Here is a 26,905-nt window from a genome sequence, read left to right as displayed (position 1 = left end):
TCCATCACAAGACAGGCTGTCCTTGGGCTGAAGGTGTCCCATAGCTCTAGGGAACATCAGGTGCCTTTTGACGCGAGCTGGGAAGGAAAGGTTTTGAGAGAGGGAGGAAGGAAAGCGGGTTTGGAGCCTGGCGTTGGGAAGACGTGGACAAGAGAGTGGGTTGTAAGCCACCAGGGATAGGGGGAGGTTCTTGGATCTTAGGGACAGACTCCTTGAGAAAGGAGAGGACAAGTATGTGAGCAACATCACCGGCCTTGCGATTTGGGGGTGGGCTCAAGAAGACACGGGGCGTGTGCTTTAGAAGGCAGTGGAACCAGATGCACAGACCACCACCACCACCACCCCCCGCCGCCCCCAGTCTCATCGTGCCAAAAACCCCCAGGGCATTCAGTCAAAGACCTGGGGCCCTGAGGGAACTCTGGGGCTCCTTCGTCTTGGGCTCGCTCCATTTGCTCCCTACCCGTGTCCTGTTGACATCACACCAAGATGCCACCCCCCCACAAGAAAACAGCTGGAGAGCAACGACCCCGCTGAATTAGCTGGACATAGCAAATCTGAGGACCTTGGGCAGGGTCCTGCCTGTCTGATTCAGGAGGGAATTGGTTTTGTCTGATGGGAGGTGCTGGAGGGGAGGCTGGGCGAAGTCACGCCATCCAGTCCAGGCTTCAGAAGAGCCAAGACATAGTGCTATAGTTTCTGGAGCTCCTGACTCTTCCCAGTCCCGCGGCACGGTTGGAGCTCTGCCACAGCGGAGCCTGCGGTGGGAAAGCAAGCCCACCTGCACGCTGCCCAGGCTGTCTCAGCTGAAGCCTGGGGTGCCTCGATCACCCCTACAGGGGCTGACGATACGGCAAGTTCCCGGGCCTGGTTTCCATCCTCTCTGTAGGAAGCCTCGCCCCTCCGAAGATCTCACCAGCGAGATTGTCTAGATTTGTAGCTGGCCTCTGGCCTCTGGTCCAGTTCCCTGGCGTACCTTGAGTGGCTGCTCTCCCCTCCAGGCCTTTGCCTTCTTGAGATGTTTGCTAGGCTGAGATTTCTGCTCCCTGGCGCCTGAGCCTCCCGGACTAACCCCTGCCCTGCCTCACCAGCTGTCAGTCCAACGGGGTGGCCCACCTTCGTGTTTACGCCCCCTTTGCACTCACCCCCACCGCAGGACATCTTGCAGTGGTCCTGCTCCAGTGGGGAGATTTCCTCTCATTCATCCCACCAGCATTCTTGTACACTGGCCCTCCCTCCCTTTCCCTTTCATATTCCTCCTGTTGGCCCCCTCGCCACCCACGGATTCCAACTTCGCACAAGCGATGTGCCATCGACGCCAGACCAAAGACTTTGTGCCATTGTGTACTCACCTGCATCTCTGGAGGTGGCCTGCGTCAGAGCAGGGGTGCACAGGGCGGGCGGCAGGCCCCCCCTCCCCCCTGGCAGCAGGCGGGCGGGTGGGGGAACCGAGAAGCCAGTGAGGCAGGAGCCCAGGCCTCTGACGCTGGGGAAAATCTCCCAGCGTAGAATCCGTTTGCCTGTCCCACTGGGGATTCTGTTCCGAGGTGGCGGCATCACCCAGGAGCCCGTAAATGGAGCACAGTCTGCTTTTGCGTTCCTGGTGGGCTCGCTGCCTCTGGGGGCCGTAGCGGGCAGAAGTGATGTGTTTGGTGTGCTCGGACAGCCCCATCTTTGACCGTGCGGGGCTTGGAGGCACTTTCCTGCTCCGGGCTTCTCTCCCGTGTGTCCCTCCTTTGCCCAAAAAGCATTGGGCTCTGAGACGATGGCTGCCAGGGCTCCGGTGCTGGAATCAGGGGACGCCAGCAGAGGGGGGAGAGCTCCGCCTCCCCAGAAACCTAGCTCTCCTCAGTGAAAGCCAAGGGCAATGAGGGAAATGCCGGCCAAGTAAACTTCTCTTTGTGTACATGTTCTCTCTTTTCAAGTTTGCTTCAGTGTGAATGCCCCTCTTTAAGGTAAGGCCTCCAGAATGGGGAGTCTGTCCAGGTAGGTGAGCCCTCAGGCCCGCTGACATGGAGGCCCTTCCAACCTCATGATCCGTTTCCATCCAGCCATCCACACTGCATGGCGGGACCCTCAAGGGAGGCCCTTCCTGCATGCTCCTGCATGAGCGGGCTGTGCTGAGAGAAAACTGGGAAGTGGGCTTGAGACCCTCACAACCTCACTGACATCGCAGCCTGAGGGAGGAGCCCTGCCCTAAAGCTAGCGCCCCTGCGCAAGGACCACCTGATAGTGTGCACCATGAAGACTGTTAAAGGCTGTTCTCCTCCTCCACCTGGCAGAGCAGGAACAGGGCCCGGCCAGTTCCTACAGACGTCAGTTAGGACAGCCCCCTGGACTGTGTCCGTGCCAGAGTGAGAGCCCTGAGCCTCCAAGAGGTTGCAAGGTCCCACAAAGAGCCAGGACACTGCTCTGGGCCCGGAGGGCATGGGAAATGTCCAGGAACCTGTTTCTGGCTGTTGGCCCAGGTAGTGACATGGCACAGTGGACCGGTGCCGGCTCTGAGCACAGGGAGGCTGGCGTTGGAATAAAAATGCTGTCACAGGATAGCCATGTAAGCCCGGGAATTCACTTCCCCCAGACCTCTAGCCTCCTTGAGCCCCACCCACCTCCTTATCCATAACATGGGGATTAAAAATAGCCACTCATAAAATTATTCACAGGATTAGACAAAGCTTTGGCTCTCCAGGAGTTTTAGTTCCTCTCTCCATTCACACTCGCCGCCACCACCACCCCCCGCCCCCCAGCCTGATAAAGCCCCTCCTGCTCCCCCTCATCCCAAGATGAGGAACCAAGAGCTAAGGAAGGCAGGAGGCCGTGCAGTGTGTGGAGGCCAGGCTGCGGAATCCAGCATAGCCAGGTCCCCATGAGGGCTGCAGGATCTTGGGAGAGTCGTCTCATCTCTCCGAGCCTTAGGCCGCCGATCCAGAGCGTGGGGATAGTAATACCATCTATGCTGAGGGGCAAGGGGGAGTGCAAAGCAAATTGTGTGAGGCAGGCAGCGCAGTCCTTGGGATGTAGCGAGTGCTGGGACCGTGCTGACGCTGACAGCAGTGGAGAACCTGGCGGAGGGTCCCAAGGGGGCTGGACCTGGACCTGGACCTGGCACGGTTCCCGGAGAGGCCAGGGGTTCAGGTGAGGGATGACACCATGTGGTCAGGGACACTGCCATCGCAGGGCAGAGGGGCATCTGAGGCCTGGCCGAGAAACTTCTGGGGTTTAATTCTGGCCCTGCCCCTGGTCTGGGATGGGCTGGGGGTGGGGGTGGGGGTGGCACACAGGGAGCCGAGAGACTCACCCCTAGCCATTCTAATGCCCTTTGGGGAACCCCAAGTTTCCCCCCAGGATCTGGCCCCCTTTCACTGTGTGAGCTGGCCAGCGCCTTACTTCTCCTGCCTTCTTTCCCGTTGGGCTTGTTGCTGAGCACAGCCGTGCCGCCCAGCCCTAAAACCGTGGCAGTCTGTCGGGACCCCGAGACCCCGTGGCCGTGGCCCTGTGAGCACGGCAGGCTCCCAAGGATTTCTAAGCTAAACAGCCTCGGCAGGGTGTCTTTGACTCTGCACGAGGGATCTCTCGGTCGGAGAACTGTGTCTGCAGGAGCATTCCTATGGCTTGACCTACACATCACATTGGTGCCCCCACCCATCACCCCAGGGGAGGAATTGGAGCCCTGGGCTGGGCTGGGCATGCCTCTAAGTTCCCAAGTTTTTTTTATGACCTCACAGCTGTTAGGTCAGGATGTGCCTTCGTGGGTTCATCACACTAGCATATATTGAATTTAATCTCCTCCCGCTCCACTGGCATGGGAGGAAACACACAACCTACCAGGGAGCGTGGGACCTACAGGGCTATGTGTGACTGAAGGGGGGAAGGTTCTCCAGAGGAGCTGGATCTTGGCAGAGAACGCCAGAAAGCATTAGGGAGAGACAGCTACCACCGGGGAAGGGATGGGGACCGGGGGTGGGGGAAGGCTGGCTTCAAATCGGCGATTTTCAGCAGGAATTTATCAAGCATGTACTTCGTGCCCTCTGGGAAGCTGCAAAGGGGAAGGTTGGTTGACGTAGGAAGAAAAGAATCCCCTACCATCCCCTTAATGTTACCGTTTGAGGAGTTCGGGCAATAGGAGACTCTAACGTGAGGTCCTTAGGGGAAGACCAGCATAGTGTCAAATCCAGGACTTGGGGAGGGAGTTTTGGGGTTTGCCTCTTGAGGTTAGAGGACAGGGAAGAGAGGTGGTGTGCAGAAGAGAGGCCTCCGCAGACGGGCCGGCGAGCAGGGCCTCTGTGGGCCGCGCGAGCCCCTTCCCACCTGCGGTCTCGTAGAAGGCAGTGCCCTCCTGCCCGTCTCTTTCAGAGGAGGGTTACGGGGCATCTGGCAGCCTGGAGTGGAGGGCCAGTGGTCAGAGGCTGGAGACTGGGCATCGAAGTAAAAGCGGAAGGAAACTCAAACCTCCCCCGTGGAGGGCCTCCAGGCCTCCAGGCCTCCAGTTAGAATTTGCTCTTTGAAGGGTACAGGCACCAAGGGAAACCGTGCATGCTGACAGTGTCCCCACCCACACCAGCCTCCAAGGCCAGGACCTTGAATCCCCAGGGGCCCAGCTGGCTCTCCTGGAGAAAAGAAGCTCTTAGGAAAGAGCTCTGCCTCAGGGGGATTGGTGCCCTGTTTACCCCCCACTGTTTGTGGCGGTTGGGGTGGCGGGGGGACAGGATGGTAATGGAATTGAACTTGGCCTAAACTTGACATGCAAACGTTATTCTAGGATTCTGGGATTTGACAGACATACACTGGGTACATGGCACATCATTGTGGTTCCACAATCTACCTCAGTCTTTTCAGAGTGAGGAGGCCTTCAGCACTCCGACCCTGGCTTCTTCCTTCTGGGACCCACTCCACCCCCAAAGGGGGTTTCTTGGAATGCAGAGCTTGAATGTCAGTGGAGTATTTCAGGTGTGTGAGCCCTGCTAGGTGTGGAAGAAGGTCGAGAATGGCCAGGGCAGTGAGTTACGATACTTGCCTGAAGTAGAGAGATGGGAAGATAAGCCTGTGGCGGGGCTTATCATCTGTAATGACTCGGGAAATAAAGCAGACCTTGACTTGGGGCTTCGGCCAGACTCCTCCTCCCCTCCTCCTGGCATCTCAGCCGGTGTTTGGAAGCCACAGAACTGGTGGTCCTCCTGGGGAGGCAGGGCAGATTCAGGCTATAGGGCCTGGGCACCTGGGATGTGGGTGTTCCAGTAAATGATTCAGAATACAGTCCGCTCGAAATGTGAGATTCCAGAATTGAGCCCTCACCGTGTACCAGAGGCAATGAGCTAAGAGGAAAATGCTGGACAGGTGCTGGCCCCTGTTGTTTGTATCTGTGAGACTCGGAGCAAGTCACTGACTTTCTTTGCTCCCTTCTGGTAACATGAGGGACTTAGGTAATCCCTAAAATGTCTTCTATCCCCATGAGGGCAGGACTTAGAGGTTCTTTGAAATCAACTTTATTATAATAAAATTTACATAGAATAAAATCTGCCCATGTAAAGCGTGCATTTTGATGTGTTTTCACAAATGGGTGCACCCGTGTTACCACCAGCACAGTGAATATATAGAACATCACTAGCCCGAACAGTTCCCAGGTGCCCTTTGCCCCAGGTAGTCCCTGATCTGCTTTCTGTCACCAGAGAGTAGATTTGTCTTTTCTAGAGTTTCATATGTATATATATATATATATATAGAGAGAGAGAGAGAGAGAGAGCGAGAGAGAGAGAGAGAGAGCCATGTAGTATGGGCTCTTTTGTGTCTGACTTCTCTCACTCAGTATCATGTGTTAGAGATTTGAGAATTGTATTTTTAACTTTTTACCATGGAAAATTTCAGATACGTATAGAAGTAGAGAGAATCCCTATGTGTCCATCACCCAGTACCGACAATGAGCCACCTCCGGTTAATTTGTTAGGGAAGGGATTTATATCTGTTCCATGCACAGCTGTATCCTCAGCATAACTCCTGGCACATAGGAGGTACTCAATATATATGCATGGGGTGAATGAATGAATGAATTCTGTCGATCTACACTGTTTTTCCAGAGAATATTTCTCTCTTAGCTCCATCTCCAAATTCTCTTCTCACCTTTTATGGCCCAAGAGCTATTCCAGTTCATGCCCGGGAATTTGGGGTGATAAGATCCTGCATTAAGAAACCTGAAATTGTTGAATGCTAAGAGAGGTGGGTGACCTCATCTTGACTTGAGAGGCATATATTAGAGTGTTTACAGTTCCCGTTTCAAAGCCAGCAGGCAGAGCAATAATAAATCCCGGCCAAGAGAACTGATTTCTATCTAGAACATTTTCATAAGTTGGGGGGGGGAGGTGGAATAGGTGAGTGGAAGAACAGAGCTTATGCCAGGACCAGGTAGAAAAGCTTCTTTGGGCACCAAAAAGGTATCCCTAGAATTAACTAAACCCAACGGCTGTCAACAATGACCCGGCTTTGAGAAGTAGATGCTAGGTGCAAAAGGGCCCCACGGTGAGAGGCAGAGTGGGGCCAGCTTTGCCGCCGTGGGCCTGCCCACTTTCCGCTGGAGGCGTGGGTCCTGCTGCTGCACGTCCCGCCGCATGGGGCCAGCTTGCTGCAGAGCCCAGTTCGGGCGCTCAGGCCTCAGGCGAGCCGCGGCACGCAGGGTGCTGTCTCCTCCTCAGGCTGTTTATTCCTGGATATCCACGCTGGGCTTTCTGTGTGTTGTCAGTCCCTCACACCCCTACTGGGCGCCCCATGACCCTACTTCAGGATCTCCCCAGCAGTGGGTTGTAAAAATCCATTTAATGAGTCAGGTGAAGAAAAAAAAAATTAATGAAGAATAAGTTAGGGTAGGGTGGGGTCAGGCCAGGTCAGAATAGAACAGAACAGAATAAGGAGAAGATCAGGCTGGAGCACAGAGTGCAGTGCGGGTAAAGTACAGCTTGCTGAACCTTTCCTGGGGCTGGTGGGACAAGGGGAAGCGCTCTGGGTCATATACAAAATGTATTCCTACTGTTGGGCATACTAAAACATTTTGAAGGGTTCTGCCCCTCTTCACTCCTAATGTCTAAGGAATGACCCCAAAAAGTATAGCAGGGTTGGTGATCTCATGGACTGTGAGGGATATAGGGAAGAATGCAGGTGTTGGTTGGTTGGTTGGTTGGTTGGTTGGTTGGTTGGTTTGTAACACAGCAACAAGACTATTGGTGGAAGCCACTGAACTGGGTGCCTGTGCCGGGCTCTTGCACAAACACACTGATGCCTCTCAGCAGGAGGCAGGATGGCCCATGTCAGGACATGGGCCTTGAGGCCAGAACACCTGAATTCAGTCCTTGGCTGTGCCTTGGTCAAGCTGTTACACGATCTCTCTGGTGGGGGCCGTGGCAGAGCCCACTTCCCCCCTAGAGTGGGGGGGTGAGCGGGAATGAATCGGGTGGGTGAAGCACTTAGTGCAGTACCCAGCACCTGGAAAAGGCTCCATCCATGAGCTTTATGACATTTGCACATGGAGAAACAGGTGTGCCCAGCACTGGGCGAACACTGCGAATACAAGACAGATGCCAGTGGGTCACTAGTTAGCCCTAGTTCCGAGGAGTTCCAGGAAGGAGGCACAGGGCAGCCCAGGTGTATGAGGGGGACCAGCCCAGGTTGAGGATGGTTCCCCAGGAAGGGGTATTTCTTTCCCCCACTGACCCTCTCTTTAGTAGCAGCATGGAGGCCTTGTGGCCTCAGGAATGGTTTCAGAAGTCCTTTACAGCATTTGAGGGGGAAACGGACCCTCCTTTACTCTGATTTCTGATCTGAGAGGTTGGCAGGCTCACCTTCTGAGCAAAACTATTGCGCCTTGCCATCCTCTGAGGACTCTGCAGGATCCGTGTAATTAACCGGAAGCTGGCAAGTCCCAGTCCTGAGCCAGGGACTGCTAGTGGTAGGCGATGCTGCCCGCCTTACCGGGGAGCCGAGATTCACAGGGCACTTAGAGGCACCTCCAGGCCATTTATAAACTCCACACCGAATGTCCTCCAGCGCCCATGTGCCCCCCACACCGACGATGAGGACTTATCCCTAACCACGTGGCTCAAAATGACTCTTGGCTGAAATGTATACATTATGCATTTGTGACCAAATTTTCGAGTCAAACAGTCACAGCCAAAGGTGTGCATACGTCTGGACCTTGGCAGGACCAGGAGGGTGGCGGGCTGGGAGGGTTTGAGCAGGTAGAAGCACCCACCCTTCAGAGCTGCACAGAAATGCCTCCTTCCCTAAAAGGAATGAAGAGTTAAAGCTTTGATAAAGATGGCTTCACCTGGTCTTAAAAGAACCCTCTGGAAAGAGCCTCAGATATATAGTCTGAGTCCAGGGGACTTCCCCCGGTCATTTTCATAGGGTCGCTTCAGCCTTCCTGCCTAGCACTGAATACGCCACTGGGGACGTCCATACTGGGGACCTCCACGGTCCAAGAGACTTAAGCCAAAGGGAACATTTCAGGTCCTGAGCATGCTTCTCAGGGCTTCCTTCTCTATGTGGATTCCCCAGAGTTATCATGCCTTGGAGAGATCCAGGCTTTGTACAATGGGAAACTTTCAAATCTGTGGTTCTTAGCAATCAAGAACCCCAGTCCTTCAAGAATCCGATACGGTAAATGTTTCCATATGCACAACAGCCTGTACTTGTATTTTATGAGGTTCATGGAGGCCCTGAAGTCTGTTCCCTTGTGCAGGGCTTGGCGAACTGGCCCACAGGCTAAATCCTGCCCACTGCCTCTTTCTGTGCAGCCCTTGAACTAAGAATGGTTTTTACATTGTTCTTCGTATGGTTGAAGAAGAAGGTTTCGTGACACATGAACATTATGTGAAGTTCAAGTGTTGGTGTCCATACATAAAGCTTTCCTGGAACACAGACGTATTGGTGCAATTCTACCTTGTCTATAGTTGCTTTTGAGCCACAACACCAGAGTAGAGCACTCCTAGAGCCCACAAAACCTGAATATTTACTATCTGGCCCTTTGGAAAAAACTTGCCACTCCTGCTTTAGGAGTAAGAACCCAGGTTAAGAGGCTTGCTTGAAATACTTCACTTAAAATAATTGAGCTGTAACTGGATGATGGACATTAAGGAGGGCACGTGATGTAGCTGAGCACTGGGTGTTATATAAGACTAATGAGTCACTGACCTCTACCTCTGAAACCAATAATACATTATATGTTAATTATTTGAATTTTAATTTAAAAAAAATAATAATCGAGTTGTAGAATTTAAAGGTAGAGCAACTTTGAAAACCACTGTGACAAGTTCCCCCACTTGACCGTGTTAAGCAGAGGACGCCAGGGAGTTGTGTCTTGGGTTCTCCTTTCAAAGTTCTGTGGGTTTCTTGTTGGCACTGCCTTCCAGCTGAACCCAACTTTCAGATAGTTGCTGTGAAGTTTTGTTTAGAAAGCATTGTAGCAAGTGTACAAGGCTTGGTAACAACTTCTTTATAGTGGGGATACCCGCCCTTCCCTGTAATGGACCTCCAGAGGGCCAGATCTGTAGGCCCCTTATAGACCACTAATTCATAAACACCTTGTAGCTGGCCGAACTCCTTGGAGCACTGAAGTATTTGCTGGGTGTGAGGGAGGAGGTTGGTATTAGGTAATAAGTGTTTCCAAAGTAACCCTTCAAATGGAATTTGTAAAAATGTGTATTTTTTATAGTCTAGCAAACAATAACAGGGGGACAAGGAGAGAGTGGAAATCGTTGAATTTCATCCAACAGCTGATTTGACAGAACTCAGTTGTGGTGCTTCATTCGGAATGCCCGGTACTCTGAGGGAGTTGGTCCTTTTTAAAAAATGTATTTGTACAGACCGCCTCAGGAGTAAAGCAGCTTTCCCTCAGAAGTGGTTTAGACAAAAGGCAGTTGACCAGATTTTGGGGAGGAGACATTTGAGGCCACCACCTGAGGCTTGGGTGGCTCCTGAGCTCTGCACGCCGGCAACAGAGACCACCATGCTCCCATAACACTCTCCTTTGGACCAGTGAACGGCCAGGACCCAAGTGGCTCCCCGTTTTTAAATGCCATGAAGTGAATCATTTGTGCTTAAAAAGCAAATGAGTCTTGATTTTCTCTTCCCCTAAAAGATGGAAGTAAGTTTACTAGAGTAGAAGTCACAAACTGGAGATTGTGTGACCCTTCCAGCCAGGCTACCATTTTTTTTTTTTAATTGAATTAGTTGGCAACATTTAAAAAATTAGATCTAACGTGAAAATGCATCTGGAGCATTTCTTGGGCATTCAGAAGACCTGGAAACCCTGGGTCTTGTTCCTGAAGGCAGCATCACGGGTGAGGCGTGTGATGCCCGCTGCACCCCATTCTTTCGCAGCTCCCCAGGCTCCCCCTGCGCGCAAGCACGCACACCGTGCTCGTTACAGAGGAGCTATGACGTCACAACCAGCAGTACTAAACGTAAAATGTATCTTCTTTTTGTTTTTGTTTTTGTTTTTTTTATCTTGCTTTATTCTGGAAAGTTTAAAGATGGCCCATCAGAATATATAAAGTACATACTCTAAATATAATATCCGTGAAAATAGGAAAGAAAAACAGGGGCAGGAAGGCAAAAAAAAAAAAAAAAAAAAAAAAAAAAACCAAGCCCCAGTATCAGGAATGTTCTTTGGTGGGTGTCGTGTCACACATTTGGCTCTTAGCTTTTACGAGCAGACTGTTAGTTCTAGACTTCATGCGTGTGGGACAATAAAACACCCAGGGTGCCCCGAGGAAACAGTGACTATTCTGTGAACTGAGATCAAGTGGAACTCTCTTTCAAGGACCATCCCAAAGACAATGCTGTTTGTTCTAAACATACACTTGTGATAAATCTTGTTGAGGAAGGAATGCTAATAATTTACTTGTGCTTTATGTCATGTACTATTCTCACCACTTAAATGTATTATTTCAAGTGGTCCTTATAACAAATATATGGGGAGGGCGACTAGCATCCCCATTTCACAGATGATGAAACTAAGGCACAGAGGGACTGCATGATTTGCCCAAGGCTGCAAAGCTGGACAGAAGAAGGCGTGGAATGCAGACTGGCTGCAGAGCCCTTGCGCTAACCCAATGAGCTACGCTGCCCCTCAGAGATGGCACCTGGAGAAACCAGTGTGGTGCCCCGTGAGCTCTTGGACGTCCCAATGTGTAAAGGCTAATATCGAATAAGGAAAGGAGGGCACGAAATTGAGAAGGAAGGCCAATATGTAGCGTGAACTTGAGAGGAAGCCAAATCCAGAACAACCCAACCACAGGCCCCTAAATAGGCTTTTAAACCACAAAAAGGCCTTTTGAAACTGCTAAGGAAAAGAAGGAAGAAGGGGATCCGCTGCTCCTTCACACAGGGGGACTCAACCAGGCTGCCTGTCGGAATCACTTACGAAGCTTTAAAAAAATACAGAGGTCCGAGCCTCACCCCCGGAGGGTCCAATTCACAAGGTATGGGGCGAGGTCCAAGTGTCCATGTGGTTGCACTTTGGGTTGTTTTTATTTTTGCTTTTTAGGTATTTTAATCACCCGGGGCTCATCATGGCACGTGCCCTCCTTCATCCCCACCACCTATTTCCCCCATCCCCCCACTCACTTCCCCTCTGGTCACCATCGGTTTGTTCTCTATCGTTAAGAGTCTGTTTCTTGGTTTGTCTCTCTCTCTCTCTCTCTCTCTCTCTCTATTTGCCCTTTGTTTGTTTGTTTTGGTTCTGAAATTCCACATATGAGTGAAATTATGTGGTTGTTGTCTTTCTCTGACCGACTTATTTTGCTTAGCATTATACTCTGTAGCTCCATCCACATTGTTGCAAATGGCAAGGTGGCATTTTTTTTTTTTTTATGTCTGGGTAATATTCCATCATGTATATACACCACCCCTTCTTTATCCATTCCTCAGTCGATGGATACTTGGGCTGCTTCCATATCTTGGATATTGTAGATAATGCTCTGCTGTAAACATCAGGGTGCATGTATCCCTTTGAATTAGTGTGTTTGTATTCTTTGAGTAAAAGCCTAGTAGTATGATTGCCAGATCGTAGGTTAGTTCTCTTCCTGAGGAGCCTCCACAGTGGTTCTCCACAGTGGCTGCACCCGTGTGCATTCCCACCAGCAGTGCACAAGTTTTGTTTTTGATGCGTAGGCGGGATGGAGAACTACTGTGTTAACCAGTGACAAAAAGCAAGCCTGTTATTTTGTCTCTAACTCTTCCCCAAAGGGAAATCTCTTGGAAATACAAAGATTAGGGCAAAAACGACTAAGAGTGAACTGAAATCCAAGGGAGGTGAATTAATGAATCACATTTCATAGAGATCCCCAGGGGAGCTAGGGCGTGCCTGGGCCAGATCCCGGAACAATGACATTGAGTCTCTGAGGTGGGGCCGGCCTCACTGTTCTGCAAAGCTCCTGGCGATCCAGCGTGCAGCCCCTCGCTCTAGGCCCAAGTGAATTACATGCCGGGTCACTGAAGAATCCGCTATGCCCACTACTTGGTAAATTGGATTTGATGGAATAGAGCAGTGATACCAATTGATGGGAGATGGGCAAATAGTATCCCTGTATGCAAAAATACAAAAAATGTGGATTGGGGATACTTGAGTTAGATGCTATAAGAGCGAGATCTAGAAGTTTCTCTAAGAAAATAGCTTGTGGACACTTGAGGGGCAAATGGTAATCACTTGGAGCCAATTAACTTCATTTCTAGACCAGTAGACCAGAGAAATGAGGCAGGCATTATGTGTCCTTGTTCCAGCAAAGCAATTGGAAGTCTCCGATATCATCCTCTTGAACAAGACAGAAAAAGGGACCATGGCTGGTCAGTTCACAGTGGATTTAACAAAAATGCCCCCCCCCCCCCCCAGTGTGCTGGCGGACCAGTCAGCTTTGCAAGAGGGCTCTGTAGGGGCAGGTCAGAGGGCTCAGAGCCTGAGCCTGCCTCACACAGCATTTTCATACGTGTGTTAATGGAGTAATGGGAGGCATGCCAGTCATGTTTTAGGATGACACAGAGCCAAAGGATAGAGCAGAGAAGATGGATGATAGAATTAATGTTATATTCCCATAGTACTTCAGAGTTTACATGAGCTTGACTTACATGCTCTCCTAGAACCCTCCGCAAGTGAGGTATATTTATCATCCCTCCTTTCTTGGCCACAGACTGAGATCAGAGAAGTAAATTACAGAATCGTTATTTATGGAGATTTCTCGACAAGCCAGAAATAAGTACCAAAATAAGAAGAAATCAAAGTAAAGGATTACATTTGGATTCAAAAAATCAACTTCAGAAGGTTGACATTTGTATTCGTTTCCAAGGCCTGCCTTGACAAAGTACCACCTGGGTGCCTTAGAACAGAAACCTATTGTCTCATAGTCCTGGATATGAGAAGTCTTTAATCAAGCTGTCAGCAGGGCCATGCTCTCTCCATAACCAAGGGGGTTTGGGGTGGGGGGAGTCCTTCCTTACCCCCATCAGCTTCTGGTGGCTCCAGACGTTCCTTGGCTTGTGGCAGCATCTCCATTTTTGGGGTGGCATTCCCCCTGTGTCTCAGCACTGGGGTTCCCTCTGTGCAAGTCATCTCTTTGGTCAAACTTGCCCTTCGTATAAGGACACCAATCACATTGGGCCGGGGCCCGCCCTCATGACTTCATCTCAGTTTGATGACATCTGCACAGACCTTATGTCCAAATAAGGTCCCATTCTGGGGTACTAGAGGTCAGGAATTCAACATGTCTTTTTGGGGAGACACCGTTCAACCATAATAGGGTTACGTTGGATCGAGAACACTAAGAGCACCAATGATTCATCACAACTACTTGAGAAATGATAATACATCGATACTATCTTAGACATCAGTTTAACTTGAGGGTTCCCACCAAGTGGAAGGTCATACCACAGCACTTGGCATTGCTCAGACCAGAGTCAGGAATTGAGAGGTCCGCTGTGGCCGCTACATGCTAAGGAGGAGGTGGATTCTAAAAAGGTAGGGAACCACTGAGGGCTCAGAGCAGGGTAGGTGCTAGAAAAGGTCCGTGGGCAGGCCAATGCCAGATGAGCTCTGTACATCTTGCCCTGATTTCTATAAAGAAGATCCGAAAGTGTGACTTGTACTCAGTTAACAAATTTAAAAGGGAGAGAAAAGGTTGGAGGATTATGTTTGGAGAAATTTCTGGGTAAATGATCGTTAACTTGAAATTCTGTTCCAACCTTCATTTTTGCCAGGCAAGACACTATGCAGTTACACATTCTTTATTTCATTTAACTTCACATGTAGGCATGTGTATATAAACATAGACACGTGTACTCTGTTATTTAGAATGTATGGTATAATGAATACATGTGTGTATGCAAAGATTTGGTTCATTGATAGTGAGCAAGCATTCTAATTGTTTAAATTCTTTTCCTTTTTAAGTATTTAAAAGAGCAAAGTGGAGCTTAGATAAGACTATTGACATTGCAAAGCTAGGAGGAATTTGGGGTTTGACTGGTACGGTGAATGAAATTCGTTCAAGCCCATGGATGTTACGTTCTGCCGTTGGGCAGTCGGTACCTTCCGCGACCTGAGAGGAGACTGTGACACACAGGACATATGAGAAGGGGCCACATGCGTGACCCAGGAAGTGCCGTGGGAGCTGAGAGGGGCTGAGACTGGGTGAGGCTGCTGTCAGAGGGAGTTGGAACCTGACATGGGACCTGGACAAAAAAAGCTGGCTTTGGAGACCGTGTGGAGCTAGGCTGCCCCTCCCCCACTGCCCCCTTTGGTCGTGCTCGGGGATCACAGTGACCTCTACCTGTGCTCTTGTCATGCCAGGCAGAGGTAAAGAGCTGGGCAGGGACCAGCCAAGTGGCCACATGAAAGCCAGCCCCACGCCCCAGCCTGTGAGATTAGGGAGCTTTCCCTGTGCTTGAGAACAAAGTCATCTGTTGATCTCCTTGTAATCAGATGAAGACAGAAGCCGAAATCGCTGGCTCCTCCAAAAGCTCGTGTTTATGACTTCTGTACAGTAAGTGAAAGAATTGCACCAGCCAGACAGGAAGCGAGCCATCAGGCCGCCGGCCCAGGTCCCTGCCGATGTCCAAGCACTAGCACAGCAGGCCGATCCCCAAGCCCTCAGCCGCCTCTGGTGAGTTAGAAGGCAGGCCCCGCAGCTCTGCTTCTCAGATGCAGTTTCTCAGAAGGATCTGGAGCACCCTGTAACTGTTTCCATAGGCTGCCTCACTCGCCTCACTGCAGATACCAGAGATGTGCCCTTCCCCGACGGCTGGCCCCGGCCTCTCAACTCCCAGACCTTGTCTCCGAAGGGGTGCTAGCAGGGAGGGGAGTGTCCTTTTCTTCTAATAGCAGCCACAGGGTAGTGACATCAACTCCCCTGAGCCCATCCGTCTTGATGGAATGGTCCCAAACCCTGGTTGAACCTGTTTGTGTTTGTCTCATTCCAGCCATCAGGGAACCCCAGGGCCCCGAGCTGACCACTGCTCAGAGAGGAAACCCCACGAACTCGGCCCAAAACTACCTGTTTCTCTGGGCCACCCCGCTCTAGGCCCCTCCTGAGTCAGGCGTCGGCCATCTTGTCCCTTTGCCTGCGCTCCCCCAAATGAAAAGCGCCTCTGGTACAGAGCTGCCGGGGGTCCTGAATCCAGAGCACTTTACTGGCTGTGGGTATAGTAGCAGCAACAGAAGTACAATCACCCCTTTTTCAGCAGATACTTGTTGAGCACTCACTGTTTGCTGGGCCAGGCGGTAGGCTGGGGACAGAATAGGAGTTCAACCCAGTCCTTGTCCCCAAAGCTCACAGATGCGTCGAAAGGAGGACGATCCATGCGATCCGTGCAGTGATGAGTTAGGAGAGATGATGGGGCCCCCATAAGAGGCCAGGAAGGACAGGAAGGCTGCCTGAAGGGGGGGCATCTGAGTCAGGATGGGCAAGGTGAGAAGCTCAGCTGGGTGATGAGGACGTGGGGGCAGAAGGTGGGAATGGGAGAGGGGGTTCCAGGCCGAGGATTAGCTGTGCAAAGACTTGGAGTCTAGGGAAGCCAGTGAGTCCAGAGAACCTCATGGTGCAGCAGGGCCCAGAAGAAGTAGGCAACCAGGTGGGGATGAAACCCTGAAGGGTCTTAGAAGTAGAGGACTGTGAGACCCGGGGGCTTTTCCCAAGAGCTGTCTGGTGCCATTGGAAGAATCTCAGTCTCTGGAAAAAGCCCTGGGATGTTCAGGCAGACCCTGGCTCTGCACTGGTTCAGCATTTGGAGGCAGACAGAGAAATGTAAGGCTCAGTCCCTTCAAGAAGCATTGGCGTCAGTGGGCAGATCACACAGACTGTGTTGGGTAACAGCTAAGCTGCACATGATGTGCCCATGGCCCATAGTTGCTAAGATTTGGAGGATGCATTTATTGGGTGCCCATTATATTTTGGGGTCTACACTAGGCACCTAACTTCTGACATCTCACTGAGTCCTCAAGGCAACCTATGGAGTTCCTGTTACTACATCCATTTTACAGATGAAAGACTAAGTCTCAAAGAGTGACTTCACACAGAATCATATAATCAGGAAGGGCCAGTCCCAGGACAAGAGATCAGCGGGTGCTCGCTCTCCTACTCCATGTTGGAGTAGGGACAAGGATGTGGGAAGGGCTTCATGGAGGAGATAAGGTCTGAAGAGGTCCCAGGGTCACCTCTTAGGCTCCACAGTGTGGGCTAAGAGTCTGACATTTAGATTTTAGGAGAGGCATACGGGATGACCAAGGATCTAGGTAAACAGGGAGTGTCTCTGAGGGTTTGCCCATCTGAACGTTGGAGTTGAGTCTTTTGCTTGCTGAGAGAAAAGGCAGCAGCTTTTCAAAGAATAAAATCAGTGAGTAAAGGATATAATCCCCAATCCCTCTTCCAATTGGAGGATGCTATGCATGCTGTCTCCATGCCATTCATAGGGGATGGTGTTTCCCAGAGATACCTGCTTTGGAAAACTTCTCAAGTGTCTAAGGTTAATAGGCATTGCACATAGTGGGGATGTTGGCTTTTTGAATCGGAGTTGAGTAACGGACATGCACCTAAAATGCTTCCAAGGACTTGGAAGGGCCTGGGCCAGGTTGCGTAAGGGGGTGGGTAAGGCAAGTATATTTTTCTCGAGAGCTCTTGAAGAATGGAGCAGTCACTCACATGCTACCGAGGATTCTGTGACCCCTGGAAAGTCCAGAGCTGGGCTAGATGGCTCCACAAACTAGTGTGAAATGGAGCTAGAGGTCCTCTGGGAAGGACATCCCTGGCTGTGCTGACTGACCCTGGATCCCTGGTACTCAGTCAGAGGGTGATGATGCTCAGACATCCTGTGGAATCTAGCTCCACCACCACACTCAGCTGAGCTTGGGAACCAAAACCAGTTTCCATGACTAATGGCCACTCAGAACTGAATGGTGAAGCACAAGCTGTAGGTACACAGGGAGAGCCAATGCCAGAGCAGTTCCAGATTTCCCAAGCTTCTCTATACACATGCTCCCCCTCGTGAGTGACCGGTGAGAGGGAGCCGGGAAGGAGGGGTCCCCGCTTCCGTAGGTACTGGAGACCCAGGCACGGCCCACCCTTGGCCATGTTACAAAATGAGTTTTCCTCCTGCCCTCTTCCTTGCTTCTCTTCTTCACCCCTCTTCACACACCTCTTCTTCTACCACCCCTTCTGCTGCTCTCCAGCCCCTCTGCCCCCCCTTGAGGACATCTCTTGGTCACCTTCTGGGATGATGCTCTGTGCTTCCCAAGTCATTCCTCCCCACCCTGTTCCTCCTCCTAGACTCATTTTACCACGCGCAGCAGGCCCACACTCGGCAACCCCTTCCTCAGTCCAAGTGAATCCATCCTTCCTTGGACAGAGATGTTCAGAGGAGGCGCGTCATCACACCCTTTCCCCTGGCACCGACCCTCCCATGTCACTATGGAGATGAGCTTGGTACTCCTCTTGGAAGTCCTGTCCACGCAGGGCCCCCCTTTCCTTCCCTCTTGTGGTATACACCGCAGAGGTGGAGACCAGATCATCCTCCTGCCCAGGAGCCAGTCCTTCCTGGTAGAGGTGACTGAGCCACGTCTTGGCTTCCCCATCTCAAGGGCAACACGCACGTCCCTCATTTGCAGGTCCTGTTTCCATCCGTTGGGTTTTCTGTGCCTCCCTTCTGTCTCCCCTCCAAGGTCTCTGGGACATACTGAACCATGCAGCTCAAGCCCAGAGAAAAGCCACCAAGCAGGCCTGATGGGTACTGAAAGCTTCACTTATCCCTGCTCCGTGTCGTCCGCCTGATTCTGATCTCAGCCTGGGGTGATCTGCAGACACGCTCTCCCGCCAAGCCCACCCAGTGCAGGTCACCCACTCTTGCCCTGACCCACAGCCTCTCCTGCCGTGCTTGCCCACTGGCCAGCCCTTCTGGCTCCGTGATAGCCCAGCAGCCTGGCCTAAAAGTCTCCTGGTGGGCTTCAGCCCTTGCCCTTGTCTTTCCATTTCTGCCCAGCTCTCCAGACGCTCCACGCACGTGGCATCATGCAGAGACCCAGATTTGACTCTGCTCTTAACTAGTCAGGTGACCCTGCTTGAGTCAGCAGATCTCTGTGAGCCCCACTTTCTTCGTGTGTAAAATCAGGGTTACGATACCTGCCTGTTCCAAGGACCAAATAAGGAAACGAAAGGGAAGGTGCTCCGTAAACTATAAAGCCGCCCTTCCCAAACCGTGTCCTGTAGAACTCTGCTCCTAAGGGAGGTGTTGAGAAGCTATTCAGGAAAAAAAAAAAAAAAAAAAAAAACAAGTTTCACGTCATATTTGAGGAAGGCTGTCCTAAACACAGTGAACCTAGTTTCTTGACTCTAGGACGTCTCAGAGCCTTTAATCAGCCAGTGTACATGGCAAACCTCCAAGAGCCGGGTGCAAAAAGAGCTTTGTCTCAAAACCACTTTTTTCAGATTACTTATTAATGTCTTTCAGGTCACTTCGTTTCCACAGAACAAAGCATATATTAATATTATTCTTCCTACAAATAATAATGTGAATCTTTCCACAAGATCTGTCCCACCATCCGGGTCACTAATCCTGGGGAACACCAGTTAATCAGCACCTGGAAGAGTAGAGCAGGAGCTCCTTCAAGCCTCTGGGCGTTATGCCATATACCATAGGGGAGGGGGGCTGGTGCTGAAGGCCCCGGCGGTTGGACTCGCCCTCCCTCCCTCCATCCCCAGGCTGGACTCTACCCCAGGCGGCTCGGTGAACCCATCGTCCTGTTCTCCATCTTCCGTGTTCCTACCCCACCCCCACCTTTGCCCCATCTCTCTCCCCACCAAGGCGACATCTTCTGTCTCTACCAACATGACTGTAACTCATTCTTCCAGCCCCAGCCAAGTCCCGACTTCTCCATGGAGGTTGTTCCAACTCTTGCAGTGTGTGTTTGAGAAGGGAATACTGGCTCCCAAATTAACCAGAAGTCCCAAAAGGCAGCGAGTATGATTTATACTTCCAGATTTTCTCCCCAAACCAGGAAATCCTGGTTTGATTGCTGCCCTCCACAACCGCGCCCCCCCCCATAGACCATAAGCCCTACTTTGGGAACGTGAGCCTCCCAACCAGGTATGGGTCCTTCTGAGCTGGGGAGTCATTGGTGGGTTTTTTCCCATGTTCATTCACTCAGTAGCTGCTTCCTGTAGGGAACCCAAGGCTGAAGAAGACAAGGCCCCTGCCTTTAAGGAGCTCTCGGTCAAGACAAACACACAAAACTCATTGCAAATAATCATAGAAATGATGTAGGAGCGCAAAATAGGGTTCTGAGTGGGTGCAGGTAGGGATGGAGGCAGGCTTCCCAGGAGATGGTCCCCTCGGCCCCCACTCATCCTCCTACTTAGAGGATGTGCTATGGAGCAGACTTGGCAAGCTTAGGCAGGTCTACCTCTAGAGAAGAAAGACCGCTGGGGACTCTGTGGGAAGGAGATTGGAGGGTGTCCCCTGGGTCACAGGGATGGAGGTCTCGATGGGGGAAGGAGATTCGAGCGTGTTCCCCGGGTCACAGGGTTGGGGTGCTCAGTGGAGACAGAGGGTTAGACTAGGAGGGGCAGTGTGAGATGAGAAGTCTGCCTCCCACTCTCCCAGACACACCCCCCCCCCCCCCCCACGACAGCCTGTGGGAATCCCACTTCCCTGCTTTTCCATCATCCCCTCTCACCTGGACTCATTCTTCCTCTCCAAGTCCTCTGCCACCTCCTGGTCCTGGGGCCATCCATCGTGACACCATCGGAGCAGCCCTGGGTCCGCTCTCAGTAGCCAGCAGCCTGTTTTGGTGAGAGGCTGGTCAGTGTGATGCCCAGTCCCCATGGGGGGCCCCGGGGAGGAAGGTCAGCCTGGAGTCAGTGCTTTCTCTTTTCTTCTCACAGAAAACCAAAAGAGACGTCAATAACTTTGACCAAGACTTTACCCGGGAGGAGCCAGTACTCACGCTCGTGGACGAAGCCATTGTGAAGCAGATCAACCAGGAGGAATTCAAAGGCTTCTCCTACTTTGGTGAAGACCTGATGCCCTGAGAAGCTGCTCCAGGTGGAGTTTGGTGATGCTGCAGGAAGGGGTGCCGAGAAGAGTCCGATTTCTGGAGGCTCCGAAGGCCTTGAACTGCTTCTCCTGTTCTCCAAAGCCCCAGTCCCTCGTCTACCCTCTATTTATTGCGTTCCCTTATCCCGGGCCGGCTCCTCCCTCTTCTACCTGGGGACCAGATGGCACTCTTGGTCCTTGTCTCAGCAGTCATTTCGAATCTCATGGGGTCGGCGGGCAGTGTTCGGTCTGTCGGCAAGCCTGTCTCCCCTCCTCGGGGGGCTCCGGGCAGTGATGCAACTTCGGTTCTTTTCCTTCGAAGAGCAACAAGAAGAGCAAACAAGAAGCCCCCGGCTCTGCTGTCGGACAGAGGGTCCCGACAACTGTCACCTCTCATCCCCCCCCTGCCCCCCCACCCCCGCCTGCCATCCTCTGCCCTTCTGTCCAGGAGAGACGGGTGCTTCTCCAGCCTGGGGGTGGGTGCCCTCAGGGCATGCTGTGAAGGAGACAGCCGGCGAGATGCACGGGTGGGCTCCCTGTGTCAGTTTGCTCTGGAATGGCTCATTCGCCTTGCTTTGGTGTTAGCTTTGGGGCATGCCAACGTTGTGAGAGCATGTATCTCGTGGAAGAAATCCCTCTTTGTAGAAAAAGAAATTTGATTTTTGAACTCGATTGACATGTGAAAAATATATTGGCAAGTTGGCTTTCTGATTGGCCAAAAGATATAAATTCCAATATTAATGCAGGTAGCTATTAAAGGGCTAATATACAATGAGAACCCAACCGTCCAAGGTTGATGCTCTTCACGCTTTCGTGGCGCATGGGGGCTGGATGGATCGAGGGAGAAGGAAACAAGGAGCGCTCCTCATTCTTCAAGTTCTGGCTGAACACAGAGGCCACCGTGGCAATGGCCCAGACCCTGAGGTTCTAGTCAAGCTCACTCCCAAATTCTCTTTCCGGTTTCATTCTAAGTTCCCAGCACACACTCTATTTATTTCCTGCAACGGCGTGTTCCTTTTGCACACTTCTGCGAAAATGGTAGTACTACTGTGTCGTGGTCTTTAGACGTTACACGTGTGAAGTGAAATATGAAATCTCCGCTCTTGAGACAAGCAGAGTGAGGCTAAATGGGGGTTATGTGGAGGGTATCCAGAGACGGACGAGCGACTTGTTTGAAAACTGACAACGTGGCCGGATGTACTTGGAGTTGTGCTACTGTGTGCCATGCCAGGGCAACTCATGCGGACACGATCTCATGGATGTGATGTTACCTCCTGTAGATATTGCTAACAGTGTTACTTTCTTCGATTTCCAAGAGTTCTCTGTGGCTGTGTGTATATGTTTCCTGAAGGTCATTTGATTATCTATTTTACCGAACTGATTTAGCAGGGAATGGAATCCATTCCAGCTGTTGCACGTGGATTTCCCAGCCGCCCCTAAATATATATACTTGTGAGTGGCAGAGTGGCACTAATGAAGCTTTTTGCCTTTTGTACATTTGAGATTTTTGTATATAGTGTTTGCTGCAAGCCTGTGGAATTAATTCATTGAATTTAGAGGTATCAACTGCTGCATGTTCAGGCATATTATAAAACTTTAGTCTATGAAAGAATAATTATAATAATGTCCAGGTGCAATACTCTGTAAGCATATTGGTTCAAGTTACCGAGAGATAAGGTGTGTTTCTTTCTTTCTTGAGGGCGGGGAGGAGTCCTTTGTATTGTTTATTTCATTTTGGTTTATTTCAAAAGATGTAAACATGTATTAAGCTATATTAAGTCTCACAAATAGTTCTCCTGTGCTCTATTATGCCCTGATAGAGATGGGGAAGGGAAAGGGATGTTTTTGATGGTGTTTTCAAAGCTGGGACAGTGACTAGCTCGAGCCCCTAGGAGGTTGGTGTCCATATTTGCATCTGGCCGGTCACAGCCTTTGTTACTAACGACGACCTTCAGTTCTCTCTTGTTTTTATTTTTTTTAAAAACTCAGGTGTAATTATTATCTGTTCTTACGATAATTTCAAATATTATACTATATCAATTTGTGTGTTTGGCGTACCAGTGAAGTGATGAAGAACAGTAGATTAACTTAATTTATCTTCGGTAACTTGACATACTGGGGAGAGACTCTTCTGGAGTTGAGTACAAGCACAGAAGCATCTTCATGGTGGCATCATCTCATTTTTTAAAAAGAAGACATGACAAGACCGCCCATCATATACTCATGCATCACTACTGCTCTGTTTTTCCTCTGCTTCCATCACCACGATGAACTTGGAACGACCAAGCAAGCTCTACCTGCAATGCCAAATGGCCTGCACCAAGGCCTCGGTGGTGTTCCCTTCTCAGAAGGGCTTGGGCCCTTCCCACAGGACAACTGGCATTTTTGCTGGAAGGTCAAACAATACATTCCACCCGGCAGCTCCAGGCAGTCATTCGTGGGGTGTCTGGCCCAGAGATGCCCCCTTTCAGCACCAGAGCTGGGCTGGCTGGGACGCCCCCTGCTTGGGGCTGGAGCTGACCAAGTTCTCACACGGGCAGGTTCAAATCCCACGTCGTCTATAGAAAAAAAGCTTGTGTGTTCCTTGAACATTCTTTGTCTCCTTTCAGTTTTCACAAGGGTTAGGAAGCGGACACACGGTTACATTTCTTTCTAATCTATCCAGCTCTTGAGTGCAAAAAAAAAAAAAAAAAAAAAAAGCCAAAAAAATACATGAAGGATAGCTATTCTCCTGTGTTCTCTCATTATGGACTTCGTGAAGTGGAAACATCATTTTTTTCCTCCAAAGGTGAAAAAAAATGCATTCTTGCTTTAAAAAAAAGAAAAAGCTAAAAAATTACCTCTTTTTAAATTATGTGCAAAATAATTCTGGCTAAATATAAAATGTATTCAATTTTAGGGGTTTTTTTTGTATTGTGATGCTTTATTTGTACATTTTTTTTTCCTTTCTGGGTGTAATTTTAATCTCTTGCCATTCATTAGTGTTATTTCATTGTAAACATTATTGTGCCAAATGTACTGTATTCAAAAGGATGTGAATGTGTATTGTTTCAGAACCTAATAAATACAATGGCGTTAAATCTTATTTCTGGGCTCCACTGAGCACTTTTATCTCCTTTGTGAGGGTCAGGGTCGTTAGAGATTCCAAATTCCAAAACCTAGACATGGTTTCAGCCTTCCCCTTGTCCTTTGAAGATGCAAGAAGGATGCATGTGGCCATATTGACTCACCCCAGCCTTGCCTCTAAGCTTCTGGGAATACCACCACAGGGATGGAGGGGGCCTGAGTAGATCAGATGTGGCTCTGGGCGGTCTGGGCATGGAGCGAAACCGCCCCATCTGCCTGGGAGTGTTGGAAGATGGGCAAGCTAAGCAGGCAGCACCCGCGTTTTTGTCTTTCTAGAGAAGCAAACGCTGAATCTCCTTGAAGCCAATGCCCATTCAAGCCTCGTCAGGACTCAGGTTCTGATTGGCCTTTCAGAACTTCGGGTCTCTGGAGTCCTGGAAACTCCTCCTAGACTGGGAGCCTCTTGCAGGCTGGACCTGGAGCACGACTGACCACTGGTGCTCAGAGCGTTAGGTTGTGCCCGCCTCCACGGCTCAGCCAATGTTCGTGGCCATCATGGTGACTCCTGGGCTCCCCGGTTCCTCCTTCGTTCTGGGACTCCTTTCTCATGTCACACTGCTGGTTCTGCAAGGCTCCTCCTCTTCTTTCTCCAACACAGATTTCTCAAGAATATTTGAAACTCAAAAGTACACTCTTGAGTACACCAGAAATTTCAGTTAACCAAAACTCTGTCTTCCTTAAGAGTTGTGGAAATGATTGCAGGTTTATTATTTGTCATCCTCAGGTGATGGGATGGTCAACCTGTCACCCTTTCAGCCCTCAAAACCGCTTCCTCATAAGCCCGCCAATGACTATGGTAGGTCATCCTGAATGTACTCTCAGTGTCCCCTCAGTAATGTCTCCTGCCTGCCTGGAGATGTAGCTTGGACCTCCAGACCCCCCCCCCCCCACCCCCAACAGGAAAGCTGTATATATCACATAGTCTCCTCCCTGGTTCAGGCAAGTTGTCTAGGTAAGTGACCAAGGAAACACAAACATCTTGTCAGCTTGTCTGTCTTATTAATTTAAATAAAAGTCAGAAGAAATAAAAGGAGCTATTCTAGGAAGGTAAGAAGACCTCTCCAAGCATTTCACTGAATGAAATCTGACCAGCCTGCACCTCCCTTGCCTGGTGGCCCAGAAGAGACAGCTCCAAAGTCTGGAAGTTGAGGGAACTCATCCTCCCAAATCTATATACTCCACAAACCCTATGGAAGCTCTAAGAAAGGTCAATTGCTGATCAGCATCCCTGGTTTGGAACCTCTCTCCTCAACCCCGGCCACGTTCCAGGAGAGAGAGCCAGACACTTGTCGATCTGTCCCAGGAAACCGTGGACATTGGTTCCTGGCGAGGCTTAGATGGCTCCAGAGCTGCTTCGGGGAAGCGTGTTTGGGTGGCTGGGCCCTTGAGCTGAGAACCTGCCAGTCCGATAGATTCCTCGTGGAATCAGTGAGCACATTGCCCCTTCCCCATCTCCTTATGCCTGAACCGAGTCCAGCGCTTGTGTTAGCAGCAGCCTAAAGAGCCCCATGTGATAAGACGACTGAGCCACGTGACATGTGTTGTCATAACTCTTGGGTGGCAGAGACGGAGTGGCAAGAAGGCTTAGACGCCATATTACGAAATCTGTTTCTCCCTTGAGAGTGCTTTAGCCTCGACGATGATACTACACTTCGGGTACGTTGGTTATAGGCAATACCTGAAGAATGGAACAGCTGTGCCAATCAGGAGTATCTCCTCCAGGGATGGACAGCTGGTCAAAGAGTGTTTGTTTTTTCCAGAAGCCTGCTGCAAGTGCTTCCGCTCCCTCTTATCTCCCATCAACACCTGGAGGTTTTGTCACTAGCATAAAGGAGTCCAGGAAAATATTTTCTCAAGGAAAATGGTGGCTTGTTAACTAGCAAAGAGAATGTTAGAAAGGTGACGTTGGTGATATTTGAGAGAGTAGATGGTCAAAGATATTTAAAGACAAATCTCCACATTTAAAAACAAACAACAATGAAAGAAGTAGCCTTCTACTTCCCTAGCAATCTGGACAGTGCAAATTTAAATCCGTGCAATCCCACTTCACGCCTGCCAGAATGAGTACATAAAAAGGCAGACATTATCAAGTTTTCTTAAGGATGTGGAACAGTTGGAACTTTCGGTGTTTCTGGTTTGAGTAGAAAATGGTACGACTACTTTGAAAAATGTTCGCTACTAAAAAGACTACTGAAAGTCTACTAAAGCCAAACAGGTGTACCCTTGGCTCAACAGAAAACCGTAAAATAAGAAATGCATTGTGGAGTATTTGCAGAATAGGACACTGGAGAGAGCCTTGAATGATTTACAGCTACGAGCAACAACATAGATGACTCTCGCAGCATAATGTCGAGTTTAAGAAGCCAGGCGCAAAGGAAGGCAGACTGTATGATTCCATTTGTAGAGTAGAGTCACAAAACAGATCATCTGTGCTGCTACAAATCTAGCAGGCTAGCTGTTGCCTTTGTGGGGAGGGGATGTCGTGACTGGAAGGGGCCACGGGAAAGGGCTTCTCGGATGCTGGGTAAGTTTTGTTTTCTGAGCTGGGAGCTGCCCAACAGCTATGTTCACTTTGTGATCATTGACTGAGCTTATGATTGGTGGGCTTCTCTCTGTGTGTATTATACATCAATAAAAAATTGCCACACACACACACACGCGTGCGCGCGCACGCAGCCACCCCAGGATGACTTTTGTCTCTCTTGGGGATGGCACAGGTGGGCCCTGTAAGCTGCCTGTGTCCCTCTGCTGTCCTGGCGGAGGCTCAGTCACCTAGCTCCCACAGCAGCCTCGCCTGTGGCTGGGCCCGGGTCGCATTTGACCTGGGTGGACCTTTTCTTCAAGGCACTGTTGGAAACAGCTAGATTGACAGAGCTGGACTACATGGAACTTGCTCAATGGCCACAAGACTCTTCTGTGCGTGCTGGCTAATAAAATGTCCGTGTGTCTCCGAATGTGGTCCGCGGGGACCGTAGGGAGCAGCTAAGCCTCGCCCTCTGGCAGCCACTGAGATCGCCAAAAAAGAAGCCCGGGAAATGCATCACCAAAATTGGTTCAGGGCGTCTGCGATGAGAGGTTTGGCTTGCGGGTTTTCCTCTCGGGCAGGCAGCCGTGCCTTTCTCAACCTGTTTCCACATTCATCGAATGGTGATAACAAGACCTACTACCTCAAAGTCCGCTTGTGGAAGGTCATCGAGATAAAAGGTTCCAAAGCGCCGCATCTAGAGTT

The 26,905-nt window shown here is 50.4% G+C and overlaps 1 protein-coding gene across 6 annotated transcripts in view; it reads left to right on the top strand.

The window, feature by feature from the left end:
- The window catches only part of PRKCE (protein kinase C epsilon), a 475,917-nt gene extending 452,282 nt beyond the window's left edge, over positions 1-23,635 (top strand). For 5 of the 6 annotated variants that reach the window (XM_073897764.1, XM_025868896.2, XM_025868897.2 and 2 more), the window contains one exon: positions 20,400-23,635. In XM_073897764.1, coding sequence (XP_073753865.1) covers positions 20,400-20,546 — 147 coding nt within the window. In that variant the 3' untranslated portion in view covers positions 20,547-23,635. Of the gene's footprint in view, positions 1-1,922; positions 1,945-20,399 lie in introns of those variants that run through there. The other variant, XM_073897765.1, reaches the window with a different exon arrangement.
- The last annotated feature ends 3,270 nt before the right edge of the window (positions 23,636-26,905 follow it).

The sequence above is a fragment of the Callorhinus ursinus genome, unplaced genomic scaffold (assembly GCF_003265705.2).
Source record: "Callorhinus ursinus isolate GAN/ISIS: 27379988/994484 unplaced genomic scaffold, GSC_fseal_2.0 scaffold10, whole genome shotgun sequence".
Classification (NCBI taxonomy): domain Eukaryota; kingdom Metazoa; phylum Chordata; class Mammalia; order Carnivora; family Otariidae; genus Callorhinus; species Callorhinus ursinus.
This window is presented reverse-complemented; position numbering and strand designations above follow the sequence as displayed.